The 12,646-nt window shown below is 40.1% G+C and overlaps 1 protein-coding gene across 4 annotated transcripts in view; it reads right to left on the bottom strand.

Moving 5' to 3' along the window:
• syt14a (synaptotagmin XIVa) overlaps nt 1–12,646 on the bottom strand; it is a 56,018-nt gene that overhangs the window by 34,817 nt on the left and 8,555 nt on the right. For 3 of the 4 annotated variants that reach the window (XM_084915618.1, XM_084915621.1, XM_084915617.1), the window contains exon 2: nt 7,190–7,237. The exons of the other annotated variant lie outside the window; for it this stretch is intronic. In XM_084915618.1, the coding sequence (XP_084771744.1) occupies nt 7,190–7,237 (48 nt within the window). The remainder of the gene's footprint in view (nt 1–7,189; nt 7,238–12,646) is intronic. 4 annotated transcript variants of the gene reach the window in all.

Here is a 12,646-nt window from a genome sequence, read left to right as displayed (position 1 = left end):
TGTCAGTGTTTTGATCTGTTCACCATCAACATTGCGTGCAGCAGCAACCACAGCCTCCCAGACACTGTTCAGAGAGGTGTACTGTTTTCCCTCCTTGTAAATCTCACATTTGATGATGGACCACAGGTTCTCAATGGGGTCCAGATCAGGTGAACAAGGAGGCCATGTCATTAGTTTTTCTTCTTTTATACCCTTTCTTGCCAGCCACGCTGTGGAGTACTTGGACGCGTGTGATGGAGCATTGTCCTGCATGAAAATCATGTTTTTCTTGAAGGATGCAGACTTCTTCCTGTACCACTGCTTGAAGAAGGTGTCTTCCAGAAACTGGCAGTAGGACTGGGAGTTGAGCTTGACTCCATCCTCAACCCGAAAAGGCCCCACAAGCTCATCTTTGATGATACCAGCCCAAACCAGTACTCCACCTCCACCTTGCTGGCGTCTGAGTCGGACTGGAGCTCTCTGCCCTTTACCAATCCAGCCACGGGCCCATCCATCTGGCCCATCAAGACTCACTCTCATTTCATCAGTCCATAAAACCTTAGAAAAATCAGTCTTGAGATATTTCTTGGCCCAGTCTTGACGTTTCAGCTTGTGTGTCTTGTTCAGTGGTGGTCGTCTTTCAGCCTTTCTTACCTTGGCCATGTCTCTGAGTATTGCACACCTTGTGCTTTTGGGCACTCCAGTGATGTTGCAGCTCTGAAATATGGCCAAACTGGTGGCAAGTGGCATCTTGGCAGCTGCACGCTTGACTTTTCTCAGTTCATGGGCAGTTATTTTGCGCCTTGGTTTTTCCACACGCTTCTTGCGACCCTGTTGACTATTTTGAATGAAACGCTTGATTGTTCGATGATCACGCTTCAGAAGCTTTGCAATTTTGAGACTGCTGCATCCCTCTGCAAGATATCTCACTATTTTTGACTTTTCTGAGCCTGTCAAGTCCTTCTTTTGACCCATTTTGCCAAAGGAAAGGACGTTGCCTAATAATTATGCACACCTGATATAGGGTGTTGATGTCATTAGACCACACCCCTTCTCATTACAGAGATGCACATCACCTAATATGCTTAATTGGTAGTAGGCTTTCGAGCCTATACAGCTTGGAGTAAGACAACATGCATGAAGAGGATGATGTGGACAAAATACTCATTTGCCTAATAATTCTGCACTCCCTGTATTTGGCATTTCCTGCAGCATAACTCATACTTTCCTCCTCATGGCAACAGATCAATGAAAGGCATCAGTTCAGGATTAAACTCCTAATTAAATTTAGAGAAATATGAGTATCAGAAAAATACAAAAACTTGTATGTGCAGTTTTCACAAACTGAGAAAGACTTTATGGAATTAACAGGTGTCTCTGTTAATGGAAAATAAAGCCTCTTAATAGTGATTCCCCCCCCCCCCAGAAATGACACCACAGATTATAATGCTGCAAATATATAAATACTGCAACACTCACCCACAGCTATGCTCCCTTACATGTTTACAAATGAAGAGAAATCCTGTGATTCTATATTTGGATCGAATATCTTTCTGATAATAAATTCATTAGCTACATATATGTATATACAATCAGCCACTTCATCAGGTACACCTTGCTAGTACCCGTCAGACCTCTTCAGATGGTTTTAGTAGACCTCTCTGCACTGAATCATACTTGTTATTAATCTCTGGCTCTCTTCCACTGCATGTCTTTATCCTGTCTTCCTTCTCTCTCCCCAACCGGTCGCAGCAGATGGCCCCGCCCCTCCCTGAGCCTGGTTCTGCTGGAAGTTTCTTCCTGTTAAAAGTTTTTCCTTGAGGCGACTGTTGTTGTGATTTGGCGCTGTATAAATAAAATTGAATTGAATTTTACCCTCAGAGCTGTATTATTCCTTAATGGCATAGATTAGCAGCTATATATCATGACAGCATGCAGATTTATAGGCAACACATCCATTATGTGACCCCCCCCCCCCGATTCTACCACATCCCAAAGGTGCTTTATTGTATTGAGACCTGATGACTATGGAGGCCATTTGAGTGCAGTGCCTTCATTGCTATGTATAAGAAACCAAATTGAGGTGATTAGAACTTGGCTGGTGCATTAAATTGCCATCAGAAAATACATAATGTTTGTTCATAAAGAGATGGATATGGTTAGGAGAATTACTCAGAATTTCTAGGCACAGCCAAGTGGCAGAGGGCTTTCACTTCGGTGGCCTCAGAATCTCATCTCTGCTTTTCGCGGATGATGTGGTTCTGTTCGCTTCATCGGGTGAAGGCCTCCAGCTCGCACTGGAATAGTTCGCAGCCGAGTGTGAAGCAGCGGGAATGAGGATCAGCACCTCCAAATCTGAGGCCATGGTTCTCAGCCGGAAAAGGGTGGAGGGCCCACTCCAGGTCGGGGATGAGTTCCTGCCCCAAGTGGAGGAGTTCAAGTACCTCGGTTGCACCGGTCCGTTGTGGTGAAGAGGGAGCTGTGGGTAGTGACCGAAAGAACGAGATTGCGGATACAAGCGGCGGAAATGAGCTTCTTCCGAAGGGTGGCTGGCCTCTCCCTTAGAGATAGGGTGAGAAGTTCAGCCATCCGGGAGGGGCTCAGAATAGAGCCGCTGCTCCTCCACATCGAAAGGAGTCAGCTGAGGTGGTTCGGGCATCTGACAAGGATGCCCCCTGGGCGCCTCCTGGGTGAGGTGTTCTGGGCATGTCCCACTGGGAGGAGGCCCCAGGGCAGACCCAGGACACGCTGGAGAGATTATCTCTCTCGGCTGGCCTGGGAACGCCTTGGTGTTCCCCCGGATAAGCTGGAGGAGGTGGCTGGGGAGAGGGAGGTCTGGGCTTCTCTGCTTAGGCTGCTGTCCCCGTGTCCCGGCCCCAGATAAAGCAGAAGAAGATGGATGGATGGAATTACTCAGGTACACTGTGGCATTTAAATGATGCTCAGTTGGTACTAAGAGATGCCAGATTTCTGATCAAATCACTCATCTATTGTCCATTTTTGTTGAGCCTGAGTGAGATGTACTCTCAGTTCCTGTGTCTGTTCTCATATGACAGAAGTGGCATCCAGTGTGGTCTTCTGCAGCTGTAGCCAATCGGCTTTAAGGTACAACGTCTGAGTTGCAACAAGCGTTTGTTTGTGTTAGTCCTCCCTCTCCAACAGCTCAAAGCAGATTGGCCATTCTCCTCTGACAACAAGATGTGCTCCACTCCTTCTGTGTGACGAGTGGAGCAAAATGTTTTTCTTTTACTTTTCTTGATCCTGCTTTACTAAAATAACTAAATTAGGTTTTACTAGTAATGCACATATTTAACATTTTGTCGTGTGAAATGTTTAAGCCATGCCTCATGTTGCCTCAGGCAAAACTGAATGGCTCCCATTATCCTTCTCAGAGTGAGGAGTAAAGCTCAATTTAATTCTGGTATTGGATGGGTACTCCGTATCAGCAGTAATTCAGAGATTTAATTAGATTTAATTAAAAATTGATTCTCCAGTCACTGGTGAATGCAAAAGAAAAGGCACAATGAAAATTGCATTTCGCTTTAATCAGTGTAAGAAAAGCAATTGGCTTCAACTCCTCAAAAAACAGTTAAAAGATGACAACCACCTCCCTGGTTGGGGAGATCCAACAGTTTTCATGTTCGTCTAAAATAAAACTCCTGTAGCTGCCAACATTTCACACCAGTGGGAACCAAGAATTACAACCAGAAAAGCCTTTTAATAGTTTAACATTCAATGCAATGACAGCAAGAGCCAGAGGCGTCCTCAGCTTTCATTTTACAGTGTCAGGTGGATGAACTACATCTCACGTGATGCTCCAGGAGGAGGAAGAGGACATTGGTGGATAAAGTCTGATCTGTCCACATGCAAACTGCCATCAAGAACCAAACCTCCTCAAATCCACATAGACACCCACACACTCCACAGGCAGCTCATAAGCACTCTCAGCGCTCCCATGCAAACTCCCACACATACTCTGAAGCACATTACCCACAGAGTAGCCACACACATGCAAACACACAACACATACACCTGTGATAGTTTCAAACAAATGGATTAAACCCAATTATGTGATGCGTGCGCACACACACACACACACACACAGTTCTACAAGCAGACCACTCAGCTGCCTCCTCCATCATGATCAGGACCTTCTGCAATCACTTGTGCATATTTATTTTTTAGTTTGAAATACTTTCTTTATGAACATGAGTATGCCGTGGTAAAAGAGAAGTGCTCGGTACTTTCACTGAACATGCCAAGTTGCAACTCTTCTAGTTAACTTGATTTATTAGTGTGTAAAAATGCAAAAAACAAAATAAATAATAATAATAAATAAAAAATCTGGCAAGTCAGGAACGTCAATATATGAGCTGCATCGAAAACAAACCATGTCTGCTCACCGAGAAATGACTATGAGCAGGATTTGTTATTAATATAGGACAGTGAAAAATAATTACTAAGGTTAACCACGCATTGGAGGGTATAAGCATCCTGGATTCTTTTTTTAGGTAACCCAAAAAAGACAAAAACCACCTGCACACTTCTTGGCTCCAAGTAATCGATCTATAGGAGCTTCCTCAGGCAACACTGTGCACACCTCTCTCTTTTTTTTCCTGCAACATCCTCTCACTTCGGATATTCTTCACCAAATCAATTGATGTCTTTGTTATATAAGGATAAAAAACGAGAGAAATATATCCAGTGAAAGCTCTTAGTAGATAGCATACGTATCACCCTGCTAAATCCTTAGCCTCTTCCAAGACACAAGTGTGAGGATTTCTATTACTATAAAGGTCATATCCAACCTTTAAATGTCACTTCCCTTTGTTGGCAAAAGCCATGATGTTCACAGAACCACCAAGAAGATGCAAATGATATCAGGTGACATTTAAACGGGTGAAGTCTCATTTATCAGTTTGTTCAGAGTTTCATTTCAAACTCTGCTTTCATCATTTGTAATGTTTCTGGTTGCTTCCTTACTGATTGTGAAACCGTCTCCTGGACGTCAAGACTTGTGTGGAAAATGCGCTAAAAGACGCATGTAGAGGTTTCGCTTTAAAAGATGAATTCGTTAAACAACAAATTAAGTGCCTTAATTTATATTTTTGAAATATGATTTTCATTCAGTGATAATAACCTTTAATAAGAACATCAACAACCTTTCCAATGCAATTAAAGTGAAGCAGAACATTGAAGCATTATTAAAAAAGAAAAAAGAAACTCTTCATATGCAAATAAGATATTAATGCAGAAGTAGTAATTTGTTGTTTTAATAACTACAGCACAATACTGGCTCAAGAATTTTGATTATAGAATACAAACTACAGTGTTTTTATTTTCTAATAATGAAAATTATAGAAAAATATGAGTAAAACTGGGCAGCTACAAACTCATCTTATTCCTTATCTGTTATTATTTGTTTCTAAAAAAATACAGGGGAACCCTGACGTTCTCCTCCTAAATCTCTGAAAGCCTGAACCATCCAACACTAAATCTAAACTAATGTTCAAGAAGCTGTTTTTATGTCCCATCATACTCTGTCATAAACAAATACACACATACTTTCACTCAAACCTTCATGGCCTGCCTCCCATTTTTTATGTATGCATGATGTAGTCAGTGTAACGACATATATGAAGTACTTTTATATTATCGTCTGACACTGCTCTGACGTTTTGTAGCTCCCTTCGGTGAGTTACATTTAAACAAACCACTCACTGCAGATGAACTAAGAAAAGCTTGTGGTTACACCCACCAGATGCTGAACAATAAATCCCCGCACTTGAATACTGAGTTTTACAAGGACTTTTTGCCACTTCTAAGTTATCTACCAACATGGTAAATAAAATATTTCAGATTATTAAAATTGCTCGCCACATGAAGACTTCCCTGATTACATTAATAATCGCCCAATTTCATTAGTGAAATTCTTTAGACAAACAGAACAGAGAACAGAAAACCAATTTGTAATAACTTTATAATAACATTAACTTTGGTGTTTCCTTACATGCAATTATGTAATTACAGTAACTTGTTATCTGGTATCACTGAAATCCCATCTAATAGTTGTTGCTTAACAAAACATTCTTTTTTGGATTCTAATTAAGCATTATTTGCATTTATTATAAACATTTCATTCCCCATACAATAAAATGCTTTAGTGCACTGAGACGGCAATAAAATGGAAATAAGATGGAGCCAGTCTGCTATCAATTTGGAAATGAATCTAGTCAAGTTTGCAATTACATACAATCTGTTTGTGATAATACGGTGAATAACTGTGTTAGATCAATGAAAACAAAGTGTTAACTAGAGGTAAAGCTGAACTTCTGAGTGACCAGCTGACTGCTTAATATGAAATAGAAGTAAACCTATCGTGGTATCTTGGAGTACTGGAAGAGCAAATTGTTTTTTTCAATGCTTTAATTATTTAATTAAAAAAATCTGTCATGCATATTTAAAAAAAAAATTAATTAGTTAAATAAAAATGGAATTTAAATGCTTCTGTTATCAAAGCAACAAGCGGATGTTGTAATTTATAGGTAATTATTCCATAATTGGGTATCTTATTTTAGCTTTTAGCTTTGACCTTTGCAAACACATCAAATGTTTAAAATGCTGTAGCTCTGCAAGCATTATTTTTGTTCACTGCATTTGAAATAAAGCTGGCTGCAAATTGCTACCATCACAAATGAAAGCACGCAGCAAAAGTGACATCATGACTGCTGTATGGCTGCCATGACAACAGGTTATCTAGTTCAGTGTCAAAACGATGCTAGCATACTGTAACTCTTCTGTTCAGAAAAATGTATAAAAACCATAAATCATGACATTGGAGCATCTTAAGAATCTTGGTCATACATAAAGGAAACGCTAACTATGACAAACACAAACATACCTGTTAAAAAAAAGAATTATTTTATAGAAATAAAAAGGTGACTTCTTGTGTCACAAGCGTTTATACATCACAGATGCAACATCAGATAATTCTAACTGATCACCTTTTACAAGCTTTACAAACACCATGAACACAAGCAGTGAGCACACAGAACGAAACAGTACAGCAGACCAACAGTAAACACGACTCGAAACAGCCAGAAACAAACACACAGATGTTTTTTAGTGGTGATAAATGATCAGACAGGTGGAGGGGGAGGTGCAGTGCATGGGTCAAAGGTCAACCTCCCAGAGCTCTGATCTGCCCTACCTTTTCTGACGCAGATCAGCTCATGTACTCCACAGTTACGCTCGCCACCTGGAAAGACAATGCAGTTTCAATGAGCCACGCCGCGATGGAGGGAACACAAGACAAAAACATCACAGTCGCACATTTAAATATGTTCAAACGCATTCGGACACACTTCCACAGAAGGACAAGAATAACACGGATAGAAGACACGGACAGAGACTGGATGGTGACGGCTGGATGTGGACGATTAACACAGAAACATCCTTCTTGCATTTATTAAAGTTTTATTGGACAATTATGCACAATAACTGGTTATGTGCATGTGTTTATCTACACTAACTAGCCACATAAGGTCCCAAGGTTTCAGTGGATGACAGGTCTGTGGGTCCTCATTATTATTTATTGTTGTTTTTTCTGTGCAGGAAAGCGTTTTTTTCTGAATGCAGAGAAAATTATTTAACTTTTACAACTAAAATCCTCACTGCATGTGTTTATTTGTGAGGATTTTTATATCAGTTTATCTTGTTTCTGTCCTGCTACAAACATCTTCAGCTCAACTTCACTACCTTTTAAATTAGGCTACATTCAGTCAGACTGTCATTGAAAAGTACATTACTAAAAAAAATGAAAGTTTGCCATCTAATCCAAAGTGCAAACAGTATACACATGTATATACAAAATATACACACAACATATATACACATACACTTGTAGCAGGGTCATTTACACTGATACACGAGCAGCCTTTAGAGTAATTACAACATGTACATGGATTCGCAGTATTTACATTATTATAATTTTTGTACGCAATGTGCATGGTTTGTGTTTCTTATGTGCATACCACAAGTGTGTGGTGTGCATACATGTGTGGAGCTTACAGCATATTGTCCAGAGTTGAATCATCTACTTTACCTGCACAGTCTCACTCTGAACAAGCAAAGCACAGGAAATAACACAAGAACTGAAAAGAAATGAGTAAATATGTAACAACTGTTCAAAACTAGGAGAAGGGTTAGCACAAATCCTTAAAGTGGACAAACTATTCCAGCCCAGCTCTATCTTTAATTAACACGATATTTATCATTCATTTAATTTATATGGGTAGAAATTGTTTTTTTGCTTCCAGACTTAATGCTAAGCTAAGTGTGCTGATCGTACTTTTCACTGGGTTCCCTGGTTCATCATTATAACCTACCAGCTTTCAGTGTCTAAACCCGTATGTCATCCTTTCATTGTTTACCATCCTTCATGATAAATGTTCACTGTGTATCATCATTCAATAAAAAAATCTTCTGAAATGAAATGTGAATAATGAATTATAATAATTATCAAGCTTTCACTTGTGTACATTTTCAGCCTCTAACAATCAGTTATTTCCAACACGAGTTTTCCAAGATGTAACATGATTTTGATTTAGATTTTTTGGGTACGATTGCACCTTTAGTGAAGAGTTTAAGAGAAAAAAATACCAGTTTAAATACCTGTGCTGATGGGTCACAGTGGAAAGGACAGTGCTTAAAATTTTGAAAACACCAATTGGAGAATAAACTTGGTTTGATTTCATGACTGCATTAGCATTTTTCTTACATTTCAGCCGTAATATAAATTATTTATTCCTTTATTTATTTCAGTCGCTAAAAAATCAATCATCATTACGTCCTTACTTATACAAACTTTAACATACTAACTGAATATTAAAACAACATTAGAAATGTGCAGTGGTTTAAGATGTTCGCTTACAACAAAACTCTAAAGACTTTTCTTTTAGGGAGCATTAAACCTGTAAGGAATCACCTTCAAAGCCAAACCTGAGTATACATGCAGTCAGTCTGCAGCCCCTCTGACATTTAAAAAGCCCACAACATAAGATTGTAAGATATTTAACTGTGTATCTTTGTGCAAAACAAAGGCTCAACATTTTAAAACATCCTTAAATCCATCTGACTGCAGCTCGCTGGCTCACTAAACATGGATTGAAAATGGATCTGACTGCACAAAGCACCACTGATCCTTATCCATGAGAAAAAAAACTGGAAGCACAGGGTGTCTTTTAATCCCTCTGCATATCCTGGAATAAACCACATACTCGTGTATCACAGTTTGATTGTTGCATAAACAATACAGTATCTCATACTGTTATTCAATCATAATAAAAATGGGAACAACCAAACAAATAGTTAAGGGAGTTTGATCTGAAAGTCTGGCATCAGACAACAGTTCAGCCGCTGACGTTCTCTGTCGGTCTGAGTTTTATCAACACTCTGTCAGCCCAGCGGGCCGGACTCGATGGATGGCAGCTCCACGGTGAGCTCAGCAGTGGGCACCCACCTAAGCTTCAGTATATCATGAGGTAGACACCCAGTCACCGTTTTTCAAACTCTTTACAGAGAGTTCACAGCAGCTTTCTGCCGCAGACGGCCTTTCAGACGGTGACTGTAATTCAGAACTATTACTCACACTTGTGAGGGCCTCCCGGTCTCTGAGCTCAACGGCTGCCTCTGGGATCTGCCTACAGGTTGAGCAGCTCTGGCTGAATTCAGACAGTGTAGTGGTTTGTACAGGGCTGAACAAAGGCAACAAAAGGCTGAAAGCACTGAAACAAAAGGCTTCACAGCAGTGTAAAGCAAAGAATCTAGACCTTTACTTCAGAGCATTACTTGTACCAAGCTAACAGTTGGGAAACGGTGGAAAGTCCAGATCGGTTTGTCAGTGAAAAAAAAAAGAAAAAGATGTGAAACTATCAAAGCGTATCAAATTAAATCCAACAAATGAGAAAAAAGGCTACTTTAAAATGGGATGCCAAAATTATAAAATATAAAAGTGTACAAAAGTAAAAAAAAATTTTTTCTTTTGTACAAACCACAGAAAATATAGAAAATGGGTTTAACCTCCTGAGACCTGAACTCTTTCATGGCAGGCATTTTCAATTTCTCATCATTATTTGGACTGATTGGGACCTGATGAATGTAAAAACAAAGAATTACCTGATTTTTTTAAAAAAATTTTATGGTTTTTGTTTCTGAGAAAAATTAGATCCACATAAGACGCTATTCGTTGTAAATCTCAATAGAACAGTGGCAGTGTCCTCCTAAGTGGATATCAGGCCCTTGTAGAGCAAAATTTAGTATTTTGGTTTAGACAACCCAAAATGTGATGTCCACATATGTGGACGCCAGGTCCTCTCTAAACAGAGAGGCCAAGAGAGAGGCCAACAATGAATTACCTTAAACCTGCCTTCCCTTTGATGGCCAGCAGAGGGTCAGAGTCAAAGCTCGCCAGGTCAAAAACAAGTGTATTTATATTTTACTACCATAGCTGGACTGGCCGGTGGGCCGATGGTGATTTTTCGTTTTTATGCGCCAATGATTTGTTTCATTTTTTATAACAGTATAAACAATGAAAGGTGGTGGATTGGCCAGATGCTGGCAGATGTGTAAAAATAACTCAGTTGTTTGGTGGTGGCTATGGCGGAGCTGCCACAAGAGGCCAGGTGGATGAGGGAAAGGTGAGGCAGGAGGAGCAGAGACCCGAGGCAGCCACCGGCCCGAGTGTCAGGTGAACTGAACTTCATGTAAGAAGTTATGACCTGCAGTCTATCTGGGTCAGATATAAACCAAGTTTAGGTGGAGTTTATTTTTGTTGTGCTGACTTTTTACCGTCAGTTACAATAACTCTGCGTACTGGCTAGCATGACGGAGTTTCTATACAGCTGGGTGGGTGCTATGATGTTACTGAAAGTGAACTTTATTTTATTCATAAGGTTAGTTAGTAGAGTTGCCAACCGTGACCCGTTCCCTAAAAAACGGAATCGTCTCGTATTCAGAGAAAATATTACGCGTTTCGTATTGAGCTGAAAAGGGATAGTTTGTCCGGGACTTCAGCTACAATGAAAAAAGACACAAAGCTGGATTTATTCTGCGTCTTTACGAGCACAGCTGCCTCTTCTTCTCTCATTCAATCATGAAACTGATCAATGATCAGCTGATCGGCTTTTCTCTCTTGTTTGTTTATCGCCCACTTTGCGCCAGAAAGAAGAAACCAGCGGATGTCGCGCTAAACAAGAGCAGCACTTTTAAGCTTGATCAGCTGTTGTTAGAATTTATTTAATATTAATTTCTAGTATCAGCTGATGTTTGCTGGAGCCACAGCTGTAAAAGCTGCTGGTCATTATGTCGGTTATTATTATTATGTCCTTACTGAATCATCAGAGTTGAACAGGTGATGGAGAAACAGGTTTACCTTTTAGGTGACATGAATGAGTTGAAGGGAAGTTATGAACTGTGTCACCGCTTATTTTGATTGCCATTGTTTTGCACATAAATCTATTTTCAAATTAAATTTTTTTGGTCTCCATTTATTTATCCATGCTATTTGTATTTTATCTATTTGTTCATTGTACAGAGAAATGCTTTTTCTGTGCACACATGACAATAAACGCTTTGACTCTTGAATGGTAAGTGAATTCAGATAGCATCGAGATAACCTGGCTATGTTGAAATCGATTCACAGTAAAGACCTCAGGCTTCCTAACATGGCCACATCCAGCTCTCACACTGTTACAGCTAACACGCAGCATCATTAGCACCACCATCAGTTTTCAGTGAACATGAAAGCAACTCAGAGCTGCTCAAACAGCCTCAGGAAGTGCTATCAATCCATTAACCCGATGCCACAGAAAACCTGATAAAACCTGAAGACCTGAGCCGGTGTATGACAGATAGTTACTGCATGTAAACACAGCTTCTTAAGAAAGTTGCGCCTGAAATCTTTCCTGCCAAACAAGCAGCCGAGGACGGATCTGCTGTTCGATTTGGCAGCTGTGTGTGGGAGGATGCTCCTTTTTCATTCCTCCTTCACTCATCTCACACACAAACACACACACACACACAATAAACACACACAGACTTTCTCACAGATTTTCCCCGTTGCCAGTCTGCAGTGCTGGTTGCTCGTATCGCGCTACCAGCCAGATATTTAGCTGATAAAAACTTGAAACAGCCATTTCAGTTGGCATTGTTGCATTCCAATGCTCATGTCACAAAACTGACTAGTCTCTCCATGACAAAGCAAAACCTTTACAAACCAACTACAAAGCAGATTACAGGAATCCACTGTGCATCCACTGGTGTTTCAGTGTTTCTGTGATACATTCAAAGTGACTTAATAGCTTCGATAAAGCTCTGCATCAATGTGTGTGAATTTGGGTTGTAGTCCAACAGCACTTATTCAGTACGAGCAAAAAAACCAAAGCAGCATATTAACAGGCTACCAGTCCGTTTATTATCTCCCTTTTCCTGTCGCAACTCATGACAAGCACAGTCGACAATATAAACGATGGATGATGTAGCTACAGAGTTTTTGAGGAAAATTCCTCCCCAGTTCTTCACATACAATCAGACGTATGTGAAGAACTAAGATAAGAGACTCCAGATAAGCTTCAGTGTGTAAACTTTGCTTTTAATATTGCAATTCAGA

The sequence above is a fragment of the Perissodus microlepis genome, chromosome 19, assembly GCF_051167445.1.
Source record: "Perissodus microlepis isolate ML-2025 ecotype Zambia chromosome 19, ASM5116744v1, whole genome shotgun sequence".
NCBI classification, from domain to species: domain Eukaryota; kingdom Metazoa; phylum Chordata; class Actinopteri; order Cichliformes; family Cichlidae; genus Perissodus; species Perissodus microlepis.
The sequence above is the reverse complement of the archived record's forward strand: the minus strand, read 5'-3'. Positions and strand labels throughout refer to the sequence as shown.